Below are 27,564 nucleotides of genomic sequence, written 5' to 3' on the forward strand. Positions count from 1 at the left end.
CATAAAGCGCTTCGGCTTCAGCCTTCGACGTAGCACTTCAATGACCCAGAACCTGCCAAGCGATTTCGAAGAAAAGCTGATAGCTTTTCAGCGCTACGTGCAGCGAAAGAGAGAAGCGCCAGGCTACAACCTTGGGCAAATCGGCAAGGCTGACCAGACGGCTGTGTATTTTGATATGTCAGTGGTACACCGTGAATGAAAAGGGTGCCAAGGAGGTGAAGGTGCGCTCTGCGGGCTACGCGAAGCAGCGCGCAACTGTGATGCTGTGCTGCATAGATGATGGACATAAACTGCCTCCTTATATGATATTTAAAAGGAAGACACTGCCTGCTCGAGAAACTTTCCCGAGAAATGTCATTGTGCGGGCAACTGAGAACGGGTGGATGACGGGTGCGATGGTGGAAGAGTGGGTGAAGATTGTGTGGCGACGGCGTCCAGGAGCCCTTTTGACATAGACGGGCCAGTTGCAGCCACTTGATGCCTGCATCAACAAACCTTTCAAGGATCGTCTGCTGAAATATTACACGGACTGGTTGACTGACGAAGGCCACATGCAAACGGCAACGGGCCGCATCAAATGGGCATCGCTATTGCAGCTGGCGGGCGGCTGGGTAGCTGCAGCGTGGGACGACATCCCAGGTATTTTGATCGTGCGCGCCTTTAAAAAGTGCAGCATATCCAATGCGCTTGACGGTACCGAAGATTGTGCACTGTTTGAAGGTGACAGTGACAAGGAAAACTGGGACGAGTCTAGCAGGGGCGACGGCGTTGAATGAGCTTTGCACGTTCAGATTCAGTAAATGCTGTTTGCATTTTGTGAATGCTGTCCTCGCTTTTTTTGTTCGGCCGACATTCGAGGTAATATATATATTTTTTTTGTTGGCTTCGGACTTTTATAGAATTGGGGTCGGCCTAGATTCGAGTAAATACGGTAACAATAATCGGTTATAATGGTCAGATTTTCCGGTTTTCTCAATATCGTCATACGTGTATTGCACTGTAGTTCAAAGCATGGACCGTTTGAGTAGTTTCACCTGCACAGTTTTTGTGAATCGAGTTCTCAGTACTAACTTGCTCCTCTTGGCTGCGGCGACGGGACATAGCTTCAGCAGTTAGCTTGGCAGAAATCTTTTTTATCCTTTTCTAGCCAGTTTTAAAGCCAAGTCTGACCAGTTGCGATAAGAAAAGTTATTCAAGAAAGCACTCTGGCTTTTCAGGGAAGAAGCTATGTGATGCAAGTGGAAACGAAACTGCTGGGCTGGCTGCACTGCACAGTGGCAGCCAGTGGCGGTCTCACATTCATGTCACGTGACAAAGGTCAAGTAGGTGTGCTCAGAAGATGTCGGAAAGAGACATTTTTTTATTTGTTATTTTCCCGTGCGAAAACTCTACAGACTCGCCTGTCAGAAGACTTTCTGCAAATGGTTGCAGTGGCAGCCGGTGCAAGTGGCCTGAGTGGAAGCTGCTCAGAGACGATCAAAATTTAGCAGCAATCATGATTTTTCTCAATCATTGCGAGTCATTCAAACACGTTTTTAACTACCGTAAAAAGAGGATATAGGTCGACTGCCCAACTAACCAATTCTAAAAGTGAAAAAAATCTTTTTCAGTGGAAAAAGTATTTTTCGACCTGCGTCTCCCCTTAATTCACCCCAAGTACCGTATTTACACGATTGTAAGTGAACCTGTTTTTCGAAATTTGAAAATTCAAGTGTGGGGGTCGGCATAAAATCGAAACCAAAGGATCGCACCATTAATAAAGGCAAGGCAGACAAGAGATCGGGCATGCTATAGCGTGGCTGCAATTTTGCTGTGCGGCTCCGTCGCATCGCTCTCGGTGCTGGCCTTGAGCAGCTGCTATGTCAACGCGCAGAACCAGCATCCCCACCCCACATGTGGCGGCGGATGGTGTCTGTCATTGAGCAGCAAACCGGCACCAGCCCACTTCCCACACGTGGCTGCAGATTACTGCTGCTGAGAGGCGGCGGTGGTCCGATAAAGCATTCACGTTCTACACTTAAGGGGGGACACGGGTCTTTCGGGCCAAAAATTCGCGAAAAAGTCAAATTTTCGAAATCGGCGGCTATCTATCTACCTATCTGCCAAGTTTTTCACCTCTAAGATCAGTATTTTAGTCATAATATAAATTTACATAATCTACGTCGCCCGAATTTGCGCTGAAATCGGCTCCGAAACAGCTGTGTTCCGCGCCGCATAGCTCCCGTTTCATGCGCGGCACCGCAGCCATCTTGGTCTCGTTTGAAAGAGCCGTCTTTCGTCTTCAATTTCCCGCCACTGCTGCTTCCTTTCGTCCATTGGTTGCCTAGCAAATAACAAAAAAGAAAAGGTGCCTTTCGCGAGCCTATTGGCTGCCTGGGCGCACGTGACAGCAGGTCGCCTTCCGATTGGTGGAGCTGGCTGGCATCGTCTGCTCTGCGCGGCCAAGCCGCGGGGAGACGCGGCGCTTTCTTTGTATCGAGCCGAGGCGAGAACGCACTGCGATGCCTGGATCAGCGCGCAAGTTTCATTCGCGCCAGAAGTTCGGCAAGAAGAGGAAAAAGTCCTTGATTAATAACCTCAAGAGACCCCCTGCTCCAGCTGTCTGTGCTGAGAACGACGGAAGTTCTGCGCCGAACGATCGAGTCGACGACAGTACCGAGGTCGAAGTAGGCCTAACGCGTTCCTCGGCCCGAGAGACAGCTACTGCCAGCGGCCGCATACGCCACGATACTGTGATGCTGCGGCCCTCAGATGTGCAGCGAGACGTCATCAGAACCAAGAAAAAACTCGAACTCGCGTCAACTCCAGCAACGAAGCGGAAGTCGGACTGCTTTCGCGATGACAGCAGCGCGGCGGACCGTCCGCTTGATGAGGCGTGATTCACGATCGTTAGCCTGGCGTCGCTAAACGATCTCCTGAGGCTCGCTAAGTGCAGAACGTGCGGCGGTGATATCAGCGTCGAAAAAGGTGAGCGGGAATATGGGCTCGCCGTTAAACTTGTTCTCAAGTGCGTGAACTGCGGGGACACTTCCTCTTCTTGGAGCTCACCGCGGGCCTGTGCCGATAGGAAGGTGAACCCCTTCGTAGTGAATGTGCTTGCTGCCCGTGCAATGCAGAGCACTGGAAACCAGCAAACGGCCCTGAACGATATTTTCTCAACAATGAATATTTCTCATCGCGGCCTTCATACGAAAACATGGCAAGATTACATAAAAAAAAAAGTTGACGCCCGCTGCAACTCGAGCAGCCCAAGAAATGACCGCTGACTGTGCGCGATCGGTTCGAGAGCTTTACAGTGAATTGCGGTTCGGAAACCCCGGCAACATCGCTGTTTCTTATGACGGCACATGGATGACACGGGGCCACACATCTCACATAGGTGTGGGCACAGTCATAGAACTGTTCACCGGACTTGTGCTCGACTATGTTGTGCTCTGCAATTTTTGTGCCGGCTGCGAACGAGGCCCGAAACCTGATGAACCATCCTACCAAGCCTGGAGGGCTGACCACCTCTGCCAAAAAAACACAGAAAAAAAAGCGGGGGAAATGGAGGTCGAAGCAGCCCTTATACTTTTCGAGAGGTCTCTCAAAAAGAATGGCCTTCGCTACACCACTATGCTGTCAGATGGCGACAGCCGTGCTTTCCTTGCACTGCAAGAAGCAGATGTATATGGCTACGTCAAAGTGGAAAAGGAGGACTGCATAAATCACGTCAAGAAGCGCATGGGGACAGCCCTGCGAAATTTGATTGCCAAGCAGAAAGGGACAGAAAACCTTGGAGGCAAGGGTAAACTAACCGGAAGCATGATCACTAAGTTGAGTTCCTATTATGCTTGGGCACTCAAGTTTCATAAAGGGGACGTGGACTCAATGCACAAAGCTGTGATGGCGACATACCGTCATATTACCTCTAACGATGAGACGTCAGATCACAGTTTGTGCCCATCAGGGCCAAACTCCTGGTGCCAGCACAATGCAGCGGCATCGCGAGGGGAGCCTGCACCAAAGCACCGCCACAACCTTCCACCTCATGTGTGCAAGGCATTGCTTCCCATTTACGAGCGGTTATCAGAAAGGAAGCTCCTTGAGCGCTGCCACAAGGGCAAGACGCAGAATAGCAACGAGAGTCTGCACACTCTGATATGGGCCCTGGCACCCAAGGAGCGCCACGCATCTTTGTACACTGTACAAGCTGCCGTGGCCGAGGCAGTAATGCGCTTCAATGCAGGCAGCGAGAGAACATCTAAAATAATTTTGAGAGAACTTGGTCTCAATACTAGTGCAAAAGCCAGTAAAAGGATGTCGGAAAAAGATGAGCGTCGGGAACACAAGTCTGCCCGGAAACATGCTGCGGCTGAAAATGTCCAAGGTGCTTTCAAGAAGCGGCACTTGGACAATGGAAAGCAAAGGGACTACATCTCTGGGGGCTTCTAGCCATTCTGTGTTGTAAATATGTGTGTTGCACTTGTAAATATTGGTTAAATTGTTCTCTGTTTGTTTTTTGCACTTTTCTCAAAACATAATTTGTTGACTACTAGCAGTTTTGCGGCCTCGATATCTTTGCACCCGAAGCATGTAGAGCCGAAATTCTTTTTGCAATAGGAAGCTGAATGTATGCTCTGTGAAGTGTTGAGAGCAGATTTTTTGTTTTTGGGTTCAAAATTTAAATATTTTGATTAGTTTACTACCACCTGATGCACACACTTTGTGTACTAAAATTCATAATGCTGTAAAATGAGTAATAATTAACATATCAAAAAACTGCTCCCAACACTTCATTCTTTACTCTTCTAGCTATGTAACTATTCCTTAATATGTAACTATTCCTTAAAATTCAGTTTTTACCAACTCATTGTTTTACCATTTAGGCCTCAAACAATGGAAGTTGATTATTAATTATCTTGAAAACTAACTGGCCTACAAGAAAACCAATGGCATATTTGAGATCAGCATTAAAAAATTTGTCAGGCTGTACATTTTTATTAAAATTGGCCAAAAAACAACACAAACAGCCTCAGAACCAGTGTCCCCCCTTAATAGGCGGTGGCCAAGTTTTTTTTTTTGTTTGTTTACTTTCAACCGCGCACTCGGCGCTCAAGGGAGCGTCGATAATTGATGGAAGGGCTGCTGTTCCAGTCGTGGCGGCACCCCCACTCGGAACTGCACCGTCGCCAGGGAGTGTTTGTAGCCGATGGAAGAGCTGATGCCGCTCACGCGTAGTTCCTCATTGGCTCACGCATTTGACTACTGCCGGCCATGTTTCTCAAGTTTCTAATGTAGTGCTTCGTCAGTCATTTGTGCTGCGGGTCCGGTAAGCGACCGGCGCTCGTTCACGGCTATGTCTAAGATGGCTGTCATTCTTTACTCCGAAGAAACGAACAACTGTGCTCCAGGCCTCAAGTTAGACGTTCGCAACGGGTGATACAGGTGTGGCAGCTGCAGCGAGTCTGAATTTTCAGCTATTCCACGCAATGTCGTAATATGGCTGTTTGCGAATTGCGGGATTTCGCTGCACGACAATGTTAGAACGACGAGCTGTGGGACTGCAACAGCGCTAGTGAGGACGATAGCGAAAGTGTGGACAAGTAGTCCAGTGACTAATACATTTTTGTTTTGGAATGTGCCCATGGGCGCACCCGCCTATAGCGGCTGGCGATAAGCGGAGGCCCCAGGATAATGCTGTCACGTTCTCTTATTAAAGGCCAGGCGTAAATGACCAAGTTTTTTTTTTTTTCATAAATGTGATGTGTGGGTGGTGGGGTCGGACTTACAATCGTGTTAATACTGTATTTCTCTTATAGTACTATTACAGTTAAACGTGGATGTAACGAACATCCACGTTATGAATTCCTCGATATTGTCAAGGGTCTCAATTCCCCAATGCCATCCCTATTCAGGTGCCTGTATTTGTGAACTCCATGTCACGAACGTGTTGTGGTGGTTGAACTTGATACGTCGAACTCCCTGTGCCGACTAACGTGCTGTGGTGGTTGAACTTGATATGTCGAACTCCCTGTGCCGACCATGTATTAGCTGGTGCCGAGTTGGTTGCAATTTGGCTGAATCACATGAAAGTTTCATGGGATAGGTTATAAACTGTCATGAGAGGAACAGCTGTGATTAATTACCATGAGTGACTGCAGTTGACACAACATGCCATGCCTCAGCGTGGTTGGTGCCTCTCCACTGCTTTTGCTTTTGTAACATCACAGCATGTGGTGCTACAAAAGTTTGTGCTCAAAAGTAGTGAAAAGCAATAGGACATCGCAAAAGAAGACATGGGGCGAGCTTTGCCATTATTCGGTCACTTATGTGATCACAGCGCAATAGCTGTCGCACATCAGGGACGCTACACAAGGTGTAGAGTCCGTTTCTTAGGGCAGGGGTTTGCAGGCTTCTTTTCCTCACGGAGCCCCAACAGTGGGGACAGGCCTGTGTGGTTTCCCTGATGGGCAGACCGAGGGCGGAACATGCGGGAATAGGCAGGTGCCTGGTTGGTCTAGCGGTGGCGATGTGACTGTGTGTGCTGTTCTAGTTCGAGCCCGGCTGTGGTTGCCTCAGACTTTCTCACCTTCCTCAATTTTTCCATATATATTTTTAATTTGGTTTCTGTTGTGCATTGTCCTTTACAGTCTTCATGCGAGAGATGTATGAAATGAAAACCTGGATGTAACAAAAAATTGTGGGCTTTTCTCAATTTCGTTATATCCAGGTTTCACTGTAGTCTATTATAGGAAAGCAGGCCTGTGTTTGGAGATAGCTTGGCTATTGAACTGTAAATATTGTGGGAAAAATTGCCTTACACACGGGATCTGAAATGGTTTTAAAGTGTTCTCTTAGTCATAAACTTAGTCATAAATTAAAATTCTAGGCTGATTAGAAGCAAAGTTTGAGCTTGCCAAATTTGTCAGATAGAAAGCCTGTCTTGCCATCTGATGCAAATGATTTACTTAGAAAGTGTTCTTAATTAGAGTTAGCCAAAAAAACATAGCGTCAAAGGTAGCTGAACTTGCACATCCTTCGGAAGTATAGTTTAGAGTGACCAAGAACTGTGCCATAAATACCAGTCACTGCTGCTAGCATGTGCATATGTCTCCCCTCCGCCCAGCCCCGTGGTGTACAGAGGTGGTGGTGGCAGTCGGCAGGCATCCCCCAGTGAAGACAAGGCAGACAAGCTGTCCAAGGCGCCTCTTGAGGCCCTTGTCATGGGACCCGGGGGTGCAGGCCCACCCCTGGAGGCACACTTTGAACACCACCCCATGGACCCACTGGGTGCCTTCGATTACGCACCACACGGTCTGCTGCCCACCTCCATGGAGTCTCCCGGGATGCTGGACTATGCCTCACAGGTGTGCTGGTTCAATCCAGTTCAATGAAGTTCCTTTTCCACAAAGTAACGGGAGGGTCTCTGGGGGTTTTCTGGAGGCAGTGCTTTGTTTTTGGCGGTGCTGGGTGGCTGGTCTGCAGGTTGTGCCATGGGTAGCATTGATATAGAATTAGCTGAATGGCTACTGAGGCAAGCTGCTGCAGTCTGTGCCTTGCCTTTCCCATCCCTAGAAGCCGTTATACTAGAGCCGTGGTGTTGGTTTGCAAAACCCACCACTGAGAAAAAAAAATTGGTCTGCTTGTGTACTGGTTTAATGTGGCATACGACATGTTGGTTTTCTGAGGTGTAGTGGCCATATGTGTATTGTGTATCAGCTTACAGCCCACACATTTCTTCCAAGAGAGGTGAAACTGTGCTTCTTTTCCTGAAGCAGCTGTGTTCCACTATTTCCGGGTTAGTGGCAGTGAAGATCTTTGCCAAGGCAGTCCTCTCCCTCTTTCAGTGGCTTTGAGTTCATAAATCGGGAGCTGTCAGTTTTTTAGCCCGAGGGGATTCCAGTGGCTTTCTGAGGTGCCTGGGAACCCCACGTCGGCCAGATGTGCATCCAGAGGCACCCACCCCCCCCCCCCTAAAAAAAAATAAAGCCTAAATTTAATAAATAGTGACTGGCTGTGTAGTAGTGAAAACCTTCTGCTAAGCAATTACAGTTGAGCCCACTTATTACAGCCACAGTTACAATGAACGCTCGCTTATTACGAACGAAGACTGTGCTGCCGTCAAAGTATGCACTACTGGGGCAATGGCACCACATCTCAAATTCAGTGAACAACTGTGGCCCCACTACTCGGTTATAGCAAATGAGGAGGGGCTGTCAGCTCGTCCCTGCGGTCGATAAACTCTCACTCCTCGCAAGCGCGGACACCGAGAGAGTCTCCTAGCTGCATTGACACTGTCCAAAAAGAGAGTGGCGACCCACAAAAGCAATAAAAAGGGCAGCATTCAGTCTGTTCATAACTGGCAGCCAAACAAGCGCCAGCGGGCGAGAAGGCCTGTTTCGCCGAAGCGGAGTAGGCCTAGAGAGGAGCAGACACTTGATGATAAACCAACTGCAGAAAAGTCAGAACTTGGATACAAAACACGTGACATGCCATACTGGCCCAGCTGGTCACGTGTCATGAGTCGCCTACATGATGGGCTCACCACCGTGCGCGGTGCGCTGCACTACTACTTCGCTGAATGAGCCCAGGAAGCTCAGATGAGATAGTCTAAAACCCATCTGGTGAGACGAACTGGAACTTGCGGCAAAGCGTCGTTGATCCACAACTGGTCGGAGCTGTGATTGCTGGCTGGGATGACTTCATTGGTGCATGGTAACGCCGATATCACAGAGCCTGGTGCATGGTAACGCCAAAATCACAGAGCCATGAATGACTAAGTCTGTACACGAAGTACAAGCACCCAATCGCTGGAGTATGAAGAATGTGATGATAAGCAGGCTGACCTAGCACTTACGGCCTTATACACTACAACGGCGGTTAGCTACCTTGCATCTCCAAGGGCAAATCTTTAACAGCAAGGATCTGAGTGAGGAACACATGGCTGGGCTTCACTGTATAAAGTCATGTAATTGTTGTGAAATAATAAAATAATGGGAAGGTAAATAAACATTTGAAGATGTTTTTAAGGGGGGACACTGCTCTCTCGGGCCGAAAATTCGCGAAAAAATGGGTTTTTCAATTTTGTAATATTCGGATTCACGAGGTCATTTTGCACCTGACATCGAATTTTTAGAAAGGAATAGCCAGTGTTTGCTTAGTAATAGCCATGTAAATTTCCGAAGGGGCACGATTTGCCTTTTAAGTTGAGTTCAAATCGTGCCTCATTGTCGCTCGGTACCTACGCGCTCCCCTGACGCCGTTTTGGTCTCGTTCAGAGGCTCGCGCCTCCAGCTTTTTTTTTTTAATCGGTAAGCAACGCTGGGATTTTTCAGTTCGCTGACAAAATGACCGCAAAGAGAACGTGTGCGCCGCGTTGTCATTGGTTAGAAAAGCCATGTGATCAAAATGGCGCTCTGTGATTGGGTAGGCCTCAGTTTAGGCTTGTCTGCTCCAGAAGCGCGGCGCCATTTTGAGAGAGTCTGCCGCACGGTGCGTGTGGATGGAGTATCACTCGTTCCATCGGTTCGGCGCCCGGAAACAGAAAACGCAAAACGCACAAGGAGCCTGGACTACTGCAGCCTCCGCGGAGCGAAGGTCAAAGTGTGGATGGCGCGCTGCCCACCGCACCGTGAACGACCGTGAAGGCGTCGCGGTCCCGCGCTGTCAACAACGACGCATTGCTAGTGCTGTTAACGGCTCCACTCCCGAGCAAAAATGAAGAAAACGCTTTTCAAATTCACGCTGGAATTGATGCAGCCTCAGCAGGGCGAAGGTGGAAGTGTTGTTGGAGCGCTGCCAACCGCATCGTGAACGGCCGTGAAAGTGCATCGCGGACCCGAAGTGGCGTGGCTGGCTCCGCTCCGGAGCAAAAACGAAGAAAACGCAGTTCGAGCCGACGCTGCAGTTGACGTCGCCTCAGCAGGGCGAAGGTCAATGTGTGGTTGGCGCGTTGCCAACCCCGCCGTGAACAACCGCTAAGCGCGTCGCGGACCCGCGTCCTGGACGACGCACACCTTCGGTGCCGTCGCCGGCTCTGCTCCCGGGCACAAAACGATGTGCAGCTCGAGTTACGCCAGGCGCGTACGCATCGATGCTGGAATTATGACCGATAGCGATGTGGTCGAAACTAGTGCCCGTGAACGAGTGATACTTCGTTTTGAATTGACGCTAGTGACAACGTGAAAGACGAGCATTTCGTCGCGTCTGTTTCTGAGGCTTCACCAAGAAGCAAAAGTTATCTGTGGGCATCATTAAGATTTCAAAAAGGCGACAGAGAGATGAAATGCATCCTGATTATGGCCCTGGTGCATTCCTATTAGTTCGAAATTGTTCCTGTCGCATAAAAATGGTTGGAAACGTTTTTTGTCGTTTTCTCAAAACACCCAATTTTGACACTTTTGGAGTAGTACAGGGATGATATCTCTGGTTCTAGGTGGGCTAGCTTCATAACTCTTTTTTTGTTGGAAATATAAGCTCACAGAGAGTGAAATGAGACTAAATCAAGACCAGTTGCCAACCAGCATAATTTTAAAACAATACATTTCTTCTGAGCCGCCATATTGAATTTTCCTTGGTAAAGTTTAGTGTGCTGTAACTTCTGTTCATATGAGCCTAAAACATTCATATTACCTTATTTCACACAGTGGACATTCTAGAGCATTGCTGTATACTAAACTTCACTGTGGTCTTTACTGTTACGTAATTAAATTATCTGCAAGTTTCAAACAGATTACAAGATACTTTGAGAACAACTTCTTTTACAGAAAAACTAAAAGCATATTTGAAATCAGCATATTGAAATACATAAACTGGGTAAGTTTCATGAATATCTATCAAGAAATAAGAAAAATACCGTATTTACTCGAATCTAGGCCGGCCGCGATTCTAAGCCGAGACCCGAAAGTTGAAGGCCACAGAAAAAAAGAAACTTACCTCGATTGTAGGCCGGCCGAAAAAACAACACTGTTTATACCTCATTATCACAATTATTTTTATGACGCGACACGACTGTTCTTACGTCGCCGCGCACGTGAAAGTGCGTGGCGCGAAACGACTGCACCATGTGTCTGCGCATAGGCGACTTGGTGTAGAGAGAGGAACTCGAGTGAGACACAGCGGGAAGCATCGCGCCTGCATGCTCTGCCGAAGCGTGATTGATGGCCCCGAGAGGGACCGTTGAAAAAAAAAAGCTGCCAAAGGAGCTTTGAGAGAAGAGGAGGAGGAGAGGCGGCGTTGGGCGAGGAGACATATGCAACGCCAGCCCGGGATCAGCCCCCGCTCATTCGTCATCATCATCGCTGACTTCTTTATCGCTGGCCTCCTCGAACAGTGCACTATCTTCACTGCCATCAAGTTCATTAGAGATGCAGCACTTGCGGAATGAGCGTGCAACCAAGCTTTCTGGGATGTCATCCCAGGCTGCAGCTATCCAAGTGGCTACAACTCCCAGTGAGGCGCGCTTTATTCGGCCTGTTGGTGTAAGCTCGCGCCGCTCTTCACTAAGCCAGTCCACGTAGTACTTGCGCAGCCGATCCTTGAAAGGCTTATTGAGGCACACATCAAGAGGCTGCAGCTGGCCTGTCATGCCGCCGGGTATGATGGCGACGTCGGTACCGGCTTCGGAAAGCGCAGCTTTTACGCCGTCAGTGAGGTGTCCACGGTAAGAGTCCAGGACGAGGAGGGAACGTTTGGCCAAGAGGGCCCCTGGACGCCGCTGCCAAACCATTCTGATCCACTGCTCAACCATATCGCTCGCCATCCATCCATTTTCGTTGGCGCGGACGATCACATTTCTTGGAAACACTTCCTGAGCTGGTAGAGTCTTCCTCTTAAAAATTATATACGCCGGCAGCTTGTGGCCATCCGCCGTGCAGGCCAGCATTACAGTCATGCGCTGCTTTTCGTATCCGGCCGAGCGCACTTTCACTTCCTTGGCACCTTTTTCGTTCACGGTGCACGCCACTGGCATGTCAAACCATACCGGCGTCTGGTCAGCGTTTCCCATTTGTCCTACGGCGTAGCCGTGCTCCATCCTCTTCCTTATTACGAATCGCTGAAATGAGATCAGCTTCTCTTCGAAGTCGCCCGGCAGCTTTTGACAAATGGACGTGCGACGTCGGAGGCTGAAGCCAAAGCGCTTCATGAACTTCTGCAACCAGCCCCGGCTGGCTTTGAACAGTTCCCGGGGGACGCCTCGCTCTCTCGCCAGCTCTCTTGCTTTGGCTTGCAGCACTTCCGTGGTCACTGGAAGTGCCACTGACCTCTGCGTCTCCACAAACTCGGCCAGAGCTACCTCCACTTCTGGATGGCGGCCTTTCTTGGGGCCCGTGAAAGCCGTTCTCGTTGCCGTGCAAGCAAAAATTTCGTTACGCTGCCCCCTCCAACGGCGAACATTCTTCTCATCCACGCCGAAGTCCCGCCCGGCTTGAAGATTTGACGACTGCTCTGCAGCGACTATAACTTTCCGCTTAAAGGCGGCACTATAATGGCACCGCCTGTTTGGTGCCATGGTGTTGGTGATAAAAACTACGCACGAAAACTTCACTGCTGCGAATGTGCTCACGCCACCGCACGAGAACAGAACAAGGCCAAAATGGCAGCCAGTGCTCATGTGTGCTTTGATCAGTATCGGCTACGGATAGCAACGGCTACGGATAGCAACGGCTACAGTGCTGTCTTTCGTTGGCGTTTTGTGGGGGCGCCACCTGCGTGCTACATTTATTCGTATTTTACGAATACGAAACCTCGAAACGAAATCCTCGAATCTAAGCCGACATAAGAGTTCTACATCTTGTTTTTTTGAAAAAACTATCGGCCTAGATTCGAATAAATACGGTAGTTCTAAGATAGGTGTCGGGGGGGACACTGCAAAAAACTGCAATTTTGGGCCAAAAAGTCCATTTTTGGATTATCCTAGTTTTCGATTCCCGGACTAATAAAGAAGCTCTCGGCAAAATTTTATTCACGGGCGTCCTCTAGAAACACAGAAATTCTCGTTTATCGAAAGGTCGGCTTGCTTGTTAGTGACCCAAATGAAAACCTTTGCTCTTTTATTCTTTCTTGCCCCTGTTACAGTTGTACCAACAGCACCAGCAGCAGCAACAGCAGCATCAAACACAGCACCAACAGCAGCAGCAGCAGCAACAGCAGCAGCAGCATGCTCAGCGAGGGCAGCACGGAGGCCCCATGGCATTGGTACCAGGTGCCCAGTACTCCTTGGGCCAGGGGCAGCAGCAGGGTGGTGCACTGGGGGTGCCGCCTCCCGGGGCGCCAACCCCTTCACCCTTTGCACCTCCCTCCACGCCCTACCTACTCAACCAGGACCCCTATGGAGCGCCACCTCATCCTCTGGGCATTGTCACAGGTGGGTCCCCCCACTTCTCTCAGTGCAGCCAACACGGCTCTCGTTAAAAGCAGCTTCAGTTTGGTTTTTTCTTTTCCTCAAAATGTGAATTTTGGACTCCTGTCTACTTTGTGAATGCAATGTCTCAGCGACCGATTGAAAAAAAAAAAACTATATTTTTTTCTTCAGCATGAAGTAAAAAATGTGGAGTGCAGTGTGTAGCAAGCAGGTACCGTATTTACTCTAACCTAGACCGGTACTTTTTTTTTTTTAATCTTTTACGAAAGTCTGGGGTTCGGCTTAGATTCGTGGATGCGGTTTGCCCGCAACCGCTAGACACGCAACGTCATCTTGCGGCCACAGCTTGCAGGTTTGCAGACTCCATTTTGCTTGTTGGGGCTGGCTTGTTCGAATGTTGTGAACAAAGGTCTCGCCGTCCCGTACTTGCTTGTGTTCCTCGCCATGTGACCTCTAGGAACGCCGGTGTTTGCGTCGCTATGGGGCCCACCAAGCGATGACATTACACCGTGGCTTTTAAGGGGGAGGTGGGGATCAGAGCTAACTTTTTGTTCTTTGATCTAGAGCAATGAAATTTGGTAGCCGCTCTCAAAAGTGTCTTAAATAAAGAAATAAGCAGTTTCGTTATGATACCTTGAATTGTTTTCAAGTCAATATGGCAACTAAATGAAATTTGGTAGCCGCTCTCAAAAGTGTCTTAAATAAAGAAATAAGCAGTTTCGTTATGATACCTTGAATTGTTTTCAAGTCAATATGGCATACCCCATTAGGAATTCAGCAAAATTTGTGAACTTGAAATCTAGCCAAGACGGTGGCAATACTTTATTAGTGTCTTGCCAGTTATTGCGTGAGGGCTGTAAAAGCTTAGTATAACTTAACAGTTCTCGTCCATGATGACGGTGATTTGCATTTGTACCTGACTGTAGTCTGGAGTGGTTCATGTTGGTGATCTACGCCTGTCCGGGTTGTAGTCTGGAGACCTGTCTCCACTGTGCCTCCTAGGGAGACTTTTTTTTTTTTTTTGTCCACAGTGTTGCTCAAAAAGGCTGTTGTTTTCTTCTGCTGCTCTACCTCATTTTTAAGCGGAAAACAATTATCCCATCCGGAGAGGTTTTCTCTGAAAACTTCGTTGTGCGTGCACAAGAGATTGGATGGACAAGTGGTGCCCTAGTCGAAGATTGGGTGAAGACCGTTTGGCAACGCCGTGCCGGGGCCCTGTTGTTCAAAGAGTCACTTCTAGTTCTCGGCTCCTACCGCGGCCTCTCTACAGATGCCATAAAGTCAGTGCTTTCGAAAGGCGATACGGACGTTGCTGTGATACCCGCAGGAATGATGAGCCAGCTACAACCGCTCGATGTTGCAATCAACCAGCCGTTTAAGGATAGGCTGCAGAAGCACTACAACGACTGGCTGACGCTTCAGGACCACCAGCTCACACAGACCGGGCGCATCAAGCGTGCTTCGCTTGGCCAAGTGGTGAACTGGGTTGCCGCGCCATTGGAGGAATTTCCAGCCGAACTGATTGTGCGGGCCTTCTGCAAGTGCCACGTCTCGAACGCACTGGGTGGAAGCTAAGACTGCACTGTGGGAGGAGGCCAGCGACAAAGAGGACAGCGATGTTGACGAAGACGATGAGTGAGCATTCGACGTGCTATGCTGAGCGTCGCAAGCTTAATAAAATACATGTTCTAGTTTTAGTCCATGCCTTTTTGATTTGGCTTACACTCTAGTAAGCTTTTTTTTTACTTTCTGACTTCATGAATTTCGGGGGTCGGCCTAGAATTGAGGCCGGCCTAGATTCGAATAAATACGGTAATTGCGATGTAACAGTTGAGTTTGTATTATGCAGTTTTCTATAGGAGCTAGAGCAGTACTGGCTAGCAAAAACATAGTAGCCAGGAAAAAGCAACACTAAGGAACGTAGCAGCGTGCTTCTACAATAGAACCTTTCTATAGTTGTGTCACTCATTAACAAAAGATCGCACAATACCATTGTCTTTACTTTATCATTTGTTGACGGCATGGCTCTGTGGATGCTGCCTAGTAATTAATTGGCTGCTTGCTAAACACTGAATGTTGGTTTATAAAATAAACCTGGAAATATTTTACGTCGAGGAGACTGGATATATGCAACACGCATCACTTTTGCAGCTAAACTCCAGAAACAGCGCAAGTCTTCTCAGTCTCTTGTCCAGCTCATAGATACAAAGTTCGCACCGTCCCCACTCTGGGCATGCTGCGCCGTGGTTGACAAAAATATTCACTGCACCAATATTGATGATTCAAGCTCTGATTGACTCTTCACCATTCCTACCTTCATTTTCGAACATCCTTATCTCCTTGCTTCCCAGTGCTGCGAGCATTTGCCCTGTTCTTCTGTTCCCTGTTGCTCACTCCTCACATACTTTCCTTCCTCAGTGGCGCGCGCCGCTGCCTTTCTGCATTTGTAGCTTTCTAGCCTACTTGGATTTTCCTTGTAGCTCAGCAGCCTGATGGTAAAGCCATCTCTAAAAAGCGCAGTTTCAAACCGTTTGCCTCTGAATATTGGCTTCGCGATCCTAGACTGCGCGCGTGCTGCGATGTCATCATTCCGCGGGATGCTCTTTACTATGTTTATTAAAGATGTGTTTACTATAGCAAAAAAAAAAATCTTTAATTTACAGTCACCTTTGGAAGGTGAAATGGGACAGTAGCTTCACTTGGCTATATCCGAGTTTACTGTACTGTAATATGGTCTGGCTCTGCAAGAAAAAAAACACAAAGGTTGAAGACATGCAAAGAGCAATAATGGCAGCCTTTCATCACATGATGTCAGCTGATGAACTGCTGAACTGCATCATGAACTTTCATTTGCCAGGACCCCAAGTTGGTGCAGACACTGAACTACAGAAGCTGCCACCTCACAAGTACCACCTATCATGCCATGTCGCAGCATGCTATGAGCTTAAGCGTTGTTCAGCATTAGTGTAATTAGGGAGAGGTTTCTTTTGTCTTAGCAAACTTGCATAAAACCTGTATCCGTGTATGTGTTGAGGCAGATATCCAGCTGGTACAGTATGACTGTTGCTGCTACCACTCCTGAGGTCTGCCAAAGTAAATGTTGAGCAGTTTGAGCGCCTCATGCCACCATAGCATTTGGCGTATAAAGCGCTCGAACATAGCTGCCATGGTCTCAGCCGCAGCTTCTTGAAAAATGTGAAAGGGTATTCAAAATGCTGTGTAGAGTGTGCATTTAGTCATTTGGTTATCTCTTGGCCTGCAGCTTGGAGAACATTCCCTGCAAAGTGCATGGTGTTCCATGTATTCTAATGTCTAACACCTGATTTGAAAGACTGAAAAATGCAGCTAAAATTAGGTGTCTGTAGTCCTTTAATGTAGTAGTCTGGTTTGAGTAATTATTTGCGCGTACGAAAGCATATACTTCCTCTATGCAACAAGATAAAAAGCCATGAGGTTTTATTTTTAGAAATCTAAAACTTAGAAAAGGTTATGGACCTCCTTCACCCCGCGACGTCACGAAGATGCGGTGGCGCTGATGTTAGCAGCGACTTTCGCATGGTAGGCAAAACAGGTTCCACTTGCCCGTGCCTACCGCAGCTGCCGCAGCTACCGGCGGCTGCTTCAAGCCTGTGCACTGCAGAAGCAGCATGTATTGACCAGCTGCGTCACTGCTGGATCCGCGCAGTAGCATAAAAAATATTAAATTAGCCTCGATAGGTTTCTCGCGCATAAATGCCGCATTCGGAAACTGGCTAACAGACATTGGGCCACGGTAGTAAAGCGCGAAGTCTGGGAGTCGATACGCCCTGCCACTCAATGCACTTAATGGCATGTAAGTTACTGCGTTAATTCACCTGAACTTCAGGATAGTAGGCTGATAATTGCTCAAAGAAAAAAAAGACATATGCAGCTGCACACGTACTTATCACCTTGAGCCGGAGTGCACGGGGCGCCGACAGGTTCACTCACCCCCAAGGAATGCGTTTTTTTTGTTAATAGTACCCTATGTTTTAATGGCGCGTTTTATGACATTTAATATCTATTTGAAACTGTTTCTTGATATGACGACGTAATTATTTCATTCGAGTAAAAGAAGTCTGGTAAGTTGTGTCAATCTTGCGTGGTCGCGTTGGTGTACTTAGAATAGCGTACCTTAAGTGTGCTAAACGCCGTATGCTTTTTCATTGCATCATGCATGTGTCATGTTTCATGAGGTAGTACATGATCGCGAAGCTTGTTTGGAAAGAAGCAGCCGCAGGCGTGCTACTAACAGACACGTGGCAAGATTGAGAGGGAACGTGGCAATGAAAAGTGTTTTCGTTATTCATGCATGCGATATGTAACTAAACTTGGTGCAAATATGAAATTCCTACGCTAGTTTCAGTAATTCCTTTTATATATAGCTATACCTGGTGCAGTTCTGGGTAATTTTAATTAACACCGTCGTCAAATCCCCCCAAGGTCTCAAATAATTGAGTAGATAGTGCGGCAGTTTTTTTATGCCAGCATGTACATAAAGCCCTGTTCTGTACGATGACGCGATTAGTTCTTTTTCTATGACAGTACTTATGCATGCATAGTTACATGAAAGCGTTTCTTACAAGAAATAACTAACACAGTACTGCACGTGTAGGGAAAAAAATCGAGATTTATTACGCTCCTCAACGTCTCAGGAATAGTTTGCGACAAATGGAATCATTTGATTTTCATGCGAATTAAGAAGGTGAGTGATCCAGTCGCAGAAAATGTGAGAGGTCACAAAACATACCTTAAAGTTTATGGCATCTTCGCTTTCGCTTTGGTCAAAGAAATGCGGAACTGAAATCAAATAAATTACCTCACAATTTTGGACGACCACACTTCTAAAAAGCGTAATTTATAAATTTGTACTCAATATTTTGCTATAATTTCTCGTCACGAAACTAGACTTCAGGGCTAGGAAAGAAATAATTCTAGAAATAAAAAATTTTCACCAAATCGACCAGCTTAACAAGAGGACAAGTCGGCTGGGCTGGTGCGTGGCCATGCGGCTAAAAACAGCGCTAAGCGAGACAGGAGATCAGAGACACGACGCTGTCCCCACTTTTCGCACAGCGCGACACGCATGCCAACAGATGATGAGCGCACGTCTGCTCCGACGAAACAACGCCAGCACTTTCCCTCACTATTGTCCCGAAGTAAAATCATTCCGGCTAGTGCAGAGTGTCAAAACTTGTTTTATTCAATGCCTAGCGCATAAATAAACGGCAGGAACGCTTTCTACATGTTCACTACTAACCATATATACAATACAGTGGCAAACTATTTCTCTTTATAGGCCGCACGTGGCCAACGCGAGCTCGTGTACTTCAACGAATTACCAAGTTGGAAGCATCGACCATTGCTATGATTCGCAGAAACTGGAAACGCGCCTACAAGCCTTGAAAACCCGCGCTCAACACCTATACGCGACGCCACTCCCCGACCTTTTGCCTACCACGAGCTCGCTAGCGACTGCAGCGCCACCTCGTTTGCTTACAAACATGCAGGAGGTCCATAGCTTTTACACTGATGCTGTTAAAATTTAGGGGAGGACATGGCTCTTTGAGACGAAAAAATCTCAAAGAAATCAGTTCCTTGAAAATTATATTTTCGAAATCTAATTCCTTTAATTCGTCAGCTTTCCAATCTCATAGATCAGTATTTTGGCCGCAAGATCAATTTATAACATCACTGTGAGCTGAACTCCATGAAAAACATTTTCTCAAGACACCCCTTTTTTACTTGCTAATTTGCAACAGCACTATCTTGGCCTTCAAGGCAGGTAGAATCGTATAATTTTTATTGTGGCATGTAGTTGAAAGTGCAAAGTACCCAAAGTTAGGAACAGATTGTGGAATTCACGCTTTAGAATTTTACAGTTTTGCTCTAGATCAGACATTAGGATAGCCACATTTGGAACAGTGAACTTCGAATTGCTTTGGCATTGCTAATATTTGTTACTTTAGAAATATACTCCTAACATTGTATTCCTTGTGCTTTCTAGTATCTAGCCGTTCGTCAACATCAATTTCTGTTGGGTGGTTTTTTTCATTGCTTCTGCAAATTATGAAACATTTCATTTATCTTTGTAACTAATTGGCCTATTTAAAAATTAGATATTTGAAATCGCTGTAAGAAACTGAATAAGAATAGCAAATTTCATCAAATATAAAAAGCTTTAAGGGGAGATGCGGGTTGAAAAACTCGGTTTTTTTTTCTTCGAAAATAATACGTTTTTTGTTTTCGCTTGTTTTGTGAAGTTTAATATCTCTACTATTATGAAAATAAAAATTAAAGCTGAATTCGAACTGTAACTGGATCAAAATTGCGTTTAAAGAGCACAAGGTGGCTGTTAAAAAGTCCGAAAGTGCGCCGTCTTCTGTAGCGCCGTGTAGCGTCTCTCACTTTGTTGATGCTTCGTGACTGACCGCGCAACAGTCTGCAGGAAACTGTTCGGACGGCACGGCGAGCTATCGTAAAGACGATGACAACAGCGAACACAAACCTGGCGAAACGTGAAGAGAGCGCACAAACCACAAAGACCGCCAACAACGGGAAAAGGAAAGAGCCATGGTGGCCAGTGCAGACGATGCGCCGGCCGCCGCCGAAAGGGGACCGCCTCGTCAGCGCGTGCAGCAGCCAATAGCGGCCGCGCGATCCCCCGCGTTCTCGAGGAGTGCGCCATTCGCCCAATCGCAGCCTTGCATTTCAAACGTGGAAAGCTCGAAAGGTGCTTTGAGGGCCCTAATCACAAGCGAGCCACGCTTCCACCATTCTGCCGCCGCGGTCGTCGGAGGAGGCAAAAAAAAGAGCAAGAATTCACGAACAAACAAGACCAAGATGGCGGCGCTCGGTTCACTGGCTGAAAAACGGCATGCGCTCGAAGTTGGGGTATTTTCGGTGCTTTCTCGCAGCTCAGCGGCTGCCGCGGCTTGTTCGATATTTAATTTGAAGTACTTTCACGACAAATTAGGCGTTGATATTTGCAGAACAGGTAGTTTATGACACGAACTGTCAAAATATTCACTTTTCCAAAAATCGACTTTTTCGCGATTTTTTGGTTTTCAAGGGCTGCGTCCCCCCTTAAGAACCATGCCCCCCCCCCCCCCCCCCTTCAATGGCTGTCCGTCCATCTGAGCAGCTGCTGGTGCCAGCCTTTGATGTGGGAATTGCAGAAAACTTTGAGGCAGTAATTAGCCACGAAGTAATTAAGTCTTGAAATCCATGAAGAATGGAGAGACAGCTGCATGCTTGTTTTTAGGATGCAAAAATACACTAGACAAGAGAATTTCTTCCGTGTTAGAAACAAACCATGTTTGGTTGAAGATCAGGGTTTCTCTTTAACAGCATGTAACCTTCTCCCGCTTGTATGGTGCAGGCCCAGCAATGATGCCCCAGTACTATGGGATGCCTCCATGGGGCATGTTCCCCACGCCTGCTGCAGGCCTCCTGCAGGGCCAAGGTGGCCAGGGGGGGCCTCCACAGCAGGTGCCACAACAGGTGCAGCAACAGATGCAGCAGCAGGTGCAGCAGCAGATGCAGCAGCAGATGCTCCGAGGTAGCGGGGCAAGACCCATGACACCACAGGGTGGCGGCGAGCCCCTTTCTCAAGCACCACCTGGAGGTTAGTTGACTCAGGGCCCCACGAAATTCATTGGATTGCTGTAATTGTAGGTAGTTGTCTCCTTTATGCCCGGAACTTGGATTTTTTTTTTTTTTTTTTCACATGTAGTGTTGGACCGTGGCACTGATGAAGGACGCTTTGGGTGACCTCATGATCTGTCTATATTCACTTGCAGGAGGCCAGTATCAAATGCTGGCACCTCCCTACTATGACCAGAATGGCTCAATAATGATGGGCAACACACGAGCAGTCCGCTTGATGCCACCAGTGCTGGTAAACCCAGGGGCCCCGGGAACCAGCGCTCCTAGCCAACCTGGTGAGTGGGTAAAAGGCTCGCGTAAAGACAACCACTGGGTGCCAGCCAGAGCCTACCAGCTTGGGAATTGTATCAAGTCTTGTGCTAAACATTAGCCTAATTAACTGGCAGAGGTTTCTTAGCAAACTTGCATAAAACCTATATCCGTGTATGTGCTGAGGCAGATATCCAGCTGGTACAGTATGACTGTTGCTGCTACCACTCCTGAGGTCTGCCAAAGTAAATATTGAGCAGTTTGAGCGCCTCATGCCATCATAGCATTTGGCGTATAAAGCGTTCGAACACGGTCCACCATACGTATATTGTTGGGGCTTTCGAATTCGTCTGCTTGAGTTAGATTTTTGTCCCCTCGCCATGAATGTAAGGCACCGGCTTTAAGAATAGTTGGTCCAGATAATAGTTACAATTTCACTTTTCTGACCTTCATGCCATCCGGCATCAGTGAGCCAACTCAGCTCAGCTGTGTGCAGTTTCGGGTGCTAATTGGCACGTCTTGCTAGCCTTTTCTATTTCCATTTTTTTTCTTGTCGCTTCGGCACTACTGAACGTTCTTGTCCGTATGGTTCTTCCATTCTTACAGTGTGTTGAAATTGCTGATGGATCACGTGCCGTTTGCAGTCTGTGCGTTGAAGTCTCTACACACGCACGCTTGTGATGTGTGCGACGCAGTAACGGTGGAGCTCCACCCTAAAAATAGTCATTGTTGCGCTGTTCTCATCTCAAAAGCAAGCAACCAGCGCCCAGTTTGATCACAAAACAAATTTACTGTGATGCAAGCAGTTCATGTTAAGTTTTTCTGAGATCATATGATAATTTGCACTTTTGGATAATTGAACATTATTCGGTCCCTTGAAGTATGAACTAACGAGCTTTTTCTGTATCATATTTACTTGCGTAATTTGTGCACTTCTAATTTACAATCTGGGTTTTTAAGGAAAAAAATCTATTGCTCGCATATTTTATGTTCCCTGCTGCGCCAGACCACCAGCATGCTAGACTGGCTTAGGAAGATCTGCGCGTCTGCGTCGCCGTGTGCTGTTTACCTGGCTCTTTCATACTGCCTGTCGCTTTCCCAGACAAACAGTTGTGAGAGCCAACTTACAGTAATCTCCAGCAGTGCCGGAGTTAAAAATTTCCAAAACACTTGCTGTTCGGTTTGTCACTAGTCAGCGGGGCCACAAGCTCCGACTGATTGAAGTCACTATAAAATTACCAAATTACCATGCTTAAGGGGGGACATGTGTCTTTGTGAAAAAATTTTTAATATTGAAGTTATTGCCATGAAAATTTGTAGGTACATATATTTCAGCATGCTGATCACAAATATGAAATTAGTTTCTACAATTTTTTTTCTTCCTATTGTATGTGGTTTTTTATGAGAAGAGCTTCTGACAGGGTTTTAGAGAAAACTGCTGACAGATCCTCATAATCTGTATGTTGCTAGATTCTAGAAGGATCAAGGATCGCAACAAGGGTGATAGCATGTTTCTAGCTCTTCTAGTTCAAAAGTTGTGGTCATCCAAAGTTGTGGTTAAGAACTGAAATTTTAGTTGTTAATTTTAGCAAATAACAAATTTGTGTTTACACCTAGCTACCATCTGAAACCCTTATTGCAGTCACCACCTATTTAGCTACTAAACGACACAAAAGTTACCAAAATCTGATGAGCAGAAGCAGAGATAGGCTTGTCAGTAGACTGCCATGTGACGAAAATAATCGAACTGAGAAAATTGCAGAAAAAAAACAAATTACAACGCTTCCAATGCTTTATTTACGCACAGTTATGCAAAAAAAGTAGCGTCTAGCTTCAGAATGCCCCAGGCGAGTAATGTTGATCAGTTTTTCTTTGGTGACGTCGCTTTGCGGCAGAGATGAAGCAGGCTGAGGCTTCCGCTCAGAGCCTATAGCTCTGCGAGTCTTTCTCCTGTGCCCTCTCACTGGCTATGTGGTTTTGTTCCACTTCGAGCTCTTGCAGAATGCGTGACGCACCCTCCTGTGTCCCAGAATTAAACCGCATGACTGCCTCATCATTAATTTCATTATTGTGGGATTGCGGCACGAAAATGTTTCTTTACCGAGAGATACGAAGTGCATTGGCCCCTAAGGGAATTTGCCGAGATTCATGAAATATTTCGTTGCAGCGAGAATTTCGTATTCTCGAGATTTTGTTATCGCGGGTTTCGACTGTTAGCCGCATTTAGTGTCAAAAAGTCCACTGCAACGAAGTGCGAATCCAAATTATCTTCAAAATCTTGTCCGTTGTAGCCAAATCCGCAGTAAGGCAAGTTCTGTCAATGGAAGATAGAGGAAAATCGACCAAACATCGTAAATCGGTATGTTAAATTTGAATACCTGTTGTGACCGGATGTGTTGTAACATGATTATACTGTAGTAAAGATTTTTGCTGGTCTGAGGCACTTTACTATAAAGGGGTTCTCCTCTAATAGCAAATCGGGAAACCCCTCAAATGACATACTACAAATGCTACTGTGATTGCTTGCATTTGTTTTTCTTCGGGTTGTGGTCTTTGTAAGTGTTGTCAGCTGTTCCCAAAAGAGCACTTGACAAAGTCGTGTTTATAGTTAGTGTTTAATTGCCTAATTTGCATACCACATCAATGTGCTCTGTGCCATGTTCAACCCGGCATGCGGATATTTTGAATTTGAAGTGAGAGCTTGACAAAAGCATATTGAAGAACTCATTAGGCCTTTCACAACTTTCCAGTCACAAGTGGTGACTGTTCTGGCATTTTTACTTTTCACCAAGGTGAACTTGGCATTACTGCAGACATGCACTACTTGTAGCTGCAGCAGCTTCAGTCCTACCATCAAATTCGTGAGCACCATGCGGATGGGTGTCAGCCGCGATTAGGCAAGCTTCTTGTGAAACTGCAGTAGAACTGGCACCAGTAAGTGGCTGCCTCATTGCAAGGCTTCCATCTCGCATGCACCTATGTGGCATACCAGACTTGTCAGCAAGATTACCATTTTTTGCGTCGACTGTGCTTTTCAGGGGGCGAGAAACTTTTTACACTGCGGCATGATGCTGAGGCACTCTAGCGCACAGAAGGTGCCTGATGTACCAACTGTTGAAAACTGCCGTCAAGAGATGCCCGATTTGAATGGAACTTTCGTAACTGGAGCATGCAAAAAAAACTCCGCGAGTTCAAAGTCGTAATTCAGACACATTCTGCTACAGAGATATGTGCATCTTCCCAATGGCGCAGGGTCCCTGAACGGTGGCAGCCTACGCCTACTGGGCTCGGGCAGTGCAGGTGCAACGGCTGGCAGTGGCCCGCCCCAGGGCCCCCAGGGGTCGGGCCTTTTCTCAGCAGCCACAGGCGGATCGAGCCATCCGTTTAGTGCTGCTGGCTCTGGGGGCTACAACCCGGGTGCAGCCGGTGCGTCGGCCTTTTCGGGCGGATTTGCTTCTGGACTGGGCGTAGGCTATGGAGGATCATCGTCCCTTGGGCCCATTGGAACCTCGCCGTCTGGTCCCGTCGGCATAGGTGAGGCCAAATACACACTGGCACATGCACTTGCTTACTTGCGTAACTTCAAGTGTAACTCTTCAGGGCACTCATTTAAATAGGTTTCATAACTTTAAGGAGCACTGTTTCATGACCTTCGGGCATATCGGCCTACTCTGTATTCTCATTATTTCAAACTCTGTTCAAAATGCCAGTATTTGAACTGACAGTTTGGACGTGTCTGTTAGAAGCATATAAGAAGGTTCGGTTTCTCTTTCGGGAGAAGAGAGCTTTAGACAATTCATTTTGTTACGGAAGTCATGACTATGGAATCTTCTGGGAGCATGCATTTTTGTCTGCTGATACCAGTGGGGTGGACCGATTTTTTCCTACTTACCGGGACCTGAAAAATAGTCCGTATAATTGAACAGTCCAAAAATTCCGTGAACTGCAAAAAAATTGCTTAGCTGAGAAAAACTGGCATAAAAAATTTGGAATTTCAATGCTTCCCATGTTCCTGTTGCAAGCAGTGTTAGCTTGTTATTTAAAGGGACTATGCAACGAATAAAAAGTCACTTGTAAATGTTTTCAATGCTTAGAAACGATGCTAAGAAGCATTCACACCAAGTATGAGTCTTCAGAACTGAGCCGGCAATTTATTATGAACTTTTAAAAACTGTGTTTTTCAAAATTCGCGGGCCGATTGGTGTGCTCGTAGTGACCGATATTGGAACTAAAATCGTGGAACAAAGACGTCACACAACCCACAACGTCCCCAGGCCACCACACGCTCTCATTCGCTGGAGCCACGGCAGCCACGACGTCACGGGCACACTTCCGGTAGCCGTGAAAATCGTCTGCTCGTGCTGCCGCGGGACCCTCTCGGGCAAGCGCGAGCCAGGGCATTGCCTTCGCGCATATGGTTTCAATTTTCCTCTGCCGCCTCCTTCTGTCGGGAGTTCCGGAGCCACTCGCACGGCTCTTCGTGCGCACGCATTGGGCTCGATGCTCATCGCGGCCGTAAAAGCGAGCAGTCGCACCTCGAGGTCCGTGTTTATAACTGCTAATTGCCACAGATGACAAGCAAAGAAACCCGACACGCGCCGCAATCCAGGAAGGCGAAGAGACCAGAGAGATGCCTCCACGCTGCCGACGCTGCTGCTGGGGGGCTAGGAACGACAACCGGAAGTTGCAAAATAAACGTCAGCGGATGACGTATTCATGGGTGGGGCCCAGTCCCAGAGCTGTTTTCTTTATTTTTTTTCTGGTGCTCCTCGTGCACAAGTTGAGGGGGGAGAGGAGGAGCGTAATTTTTAATAGTCTATATCTTCGCTGTTATTGATGCTAGCTCAAAAATTCTTGCACTGGGGTGACGAGTGATGAAATGCCTATCTCTCGTCTGCTTTGCGTAATCTCAATTAATTTATTGCATAGTCCCTTTAAGGGGAGACACTGCGGTTTGTCCTTTTTTTTCTTATTTCTTAAGTTATGAAGTTGAAATTTTTGCACCTGATGTAGTTTCCTCTGCTGATAACAAATATGCAATTAGATTTTACCTAGCTTATATAGATGTCAAGATATTTCAAGTGTCATGTTGGGCCACCTTGCCCAAAATTATGGCAACTTGCAGTGGAAATATTGGCCTGTATTTTACATGTGCATGCTCTAGAAGGACCAGGGAATGCAACCATAGCACAGGCATAATTTTAGATGAATCACCAAAAAAGTTACAGCCTTTAGAAATTTCCAGTCTGAAAATGCAGTTTTCTAAAACCAGATAAATTGATTGTAATTTATATTTATGCATAGAAATATGTATTTGTTTTAGTATGGTTGCACAAAGCATCTTATAAGCTTTCAAATGCAACAAAAATCATGCAAATCGGACCAGTAAACGAAGCGATGGCAGCGACCCTTGATAGATGTCACCACGGCACTGCGTCCTGTGACGTCATAAGACGACGTTGTGGCGTCGTAAGAATGCGCAGAGTTTGAATCGGAGGGCGGGAAAAACTTTTTCAACTTCGAATCCAAACTTCTTTGAAATGAATGTATCTTTCGCTCCCAGACAAGCGGCAGCAAAGCCATGAAATGCCGAACTATCAGATTTTGCTAACAAAAAAATTGTGAGTTCTCACTGTTCCTTTAATGACGTTCGTTATGTCTTAAGTGGGGCCGTTATATGTAGGCTTGACTGTACTCGTTTATTCGAGCCCTGTTAATTCGGAAATACGGATAAGTACTGTCAGCGCAGTGCCAGCGAACGCCCATGAAAAGCTATGACTTCGGACGGGCGCTACAAATTACGTGCGGAAACTTTTTTCTTTTTGCTTTGGGAGTGTCGTCCGTCATTCCACCCGTCAGTCGCCAATGGAAGCACGCGGTCAGCCGCGATCATGATGCCGGCCTTCAGCATCGCCCGGCCAGCCCAGCGCTCGGCTGCTGACCGGAAGCGGCCAGCGTGGGCTATCGCCGCGGACCAATCAGGGCGCAACCGCGTCTGACTTCCGCCCGTTTCTACAGCATGGTCGCGCCTGCCGAAGCGGCCTCTCACTTCACCACGAACTTGTTGTTGCAGCCACACTGTGCCTCATGTTCACGGCAAACAAAAGTCGCACGAAGCTTTCGCTTTGTCTGAAGATGCCTGCAGCACAAAATTTTAGCAATGAAACGCGGCAGATTTTCAGACTGCTTCTGGATTTTCAAAGCTGCTAGGCTTAGCCAGTACGCGTCGGTGACGTTAGGAAGTGCGGGAGGTTCAAACAGGTCAACTATTTCGGTTCAGAAAG

At 47.1% G+C, this 27,564-nt stretch overlaps 2 protein-coding genes across 7 annotated transcripts in view; both read left to right on the plus strand.

Moving 5' to 3' along the window:
- The window catches only part of LOC144129378 (pumilio homolog 1-like), a 97,060-nt gene that overhangs the window by 25,140 nt on the left and 44,356 nt on the right, over window positions 1–27,564 (plus strand). For all 6 annotated transcript variants that reach the window (XR_013313914.1, XM_077663451.1, XM_077663453.1 and 3 more), the window contains 5 exons: window positions 7,109–7,349; window positions 13,060–13,348; window positions 20,745–20,990; window positions 21,166–21,306; window positions 24,533–24,814. Coding sequence is in view for 5 of the 6 variants with exons in the window: in XM_077663451.1 (XP_077519577.1) it covers window positions 7,109–7,349; window positions 13,060–13,348; window positions 20,745–20,990; window positions 21,166–21,306; window positions 24,533–24,814 (1,199 nt within the window). In the remaining variant the exon portion in view is untranslated. The remainder of the gene's footprint in view (window positions 1–7,108; window positions 7,350–13,059; window positions 13,349–20,744; window positions 20,991–21,165; window positions 21,307–24,532; window positions 24,815–27,564) is intronic.
- On the plus strand, window positions 3,132–4,577 carry LOC144129381 (uncharacterized). Its single transcript, XM_077663456.1, has one exon. The coding sequence runs from the start codon at window positions 3,256–3,258 to the stop codon at window positions 4,432–4,434; it is 1,179 nt and encodes a 392-aa protein (XP_077519582.1). The 5' UTR covers window positions 3,132–3,255; the 3' UTR covers window positions 4,435–4,577.

Source organism: Amblyomma americanum, chromosome 4 (assembly GCF_052857255.1).
Source record: "Amblyomma americanum isolate KBUSLIRL-KWMA chromosome 4, ASM5285725v1, whole genome shotgun sequence".
Classification (NCBI taxonomy): domain Eukaryota; kingdom Metazoa; phylum Arthropoda; class Arachnida; order Ixodida; family Ixodidae; genus Amblyomma; species Amblyomma americanum.

Excerpts from the sequence above, each read along its gene's own strand:
- LOC144129381 (XM_077663456.1), top strand. The coding sequence starts at position 3,256 with ATGACCGCTGACTGTGCGCGATCGGTTCGAGAGCTTTACAGTGAATTG.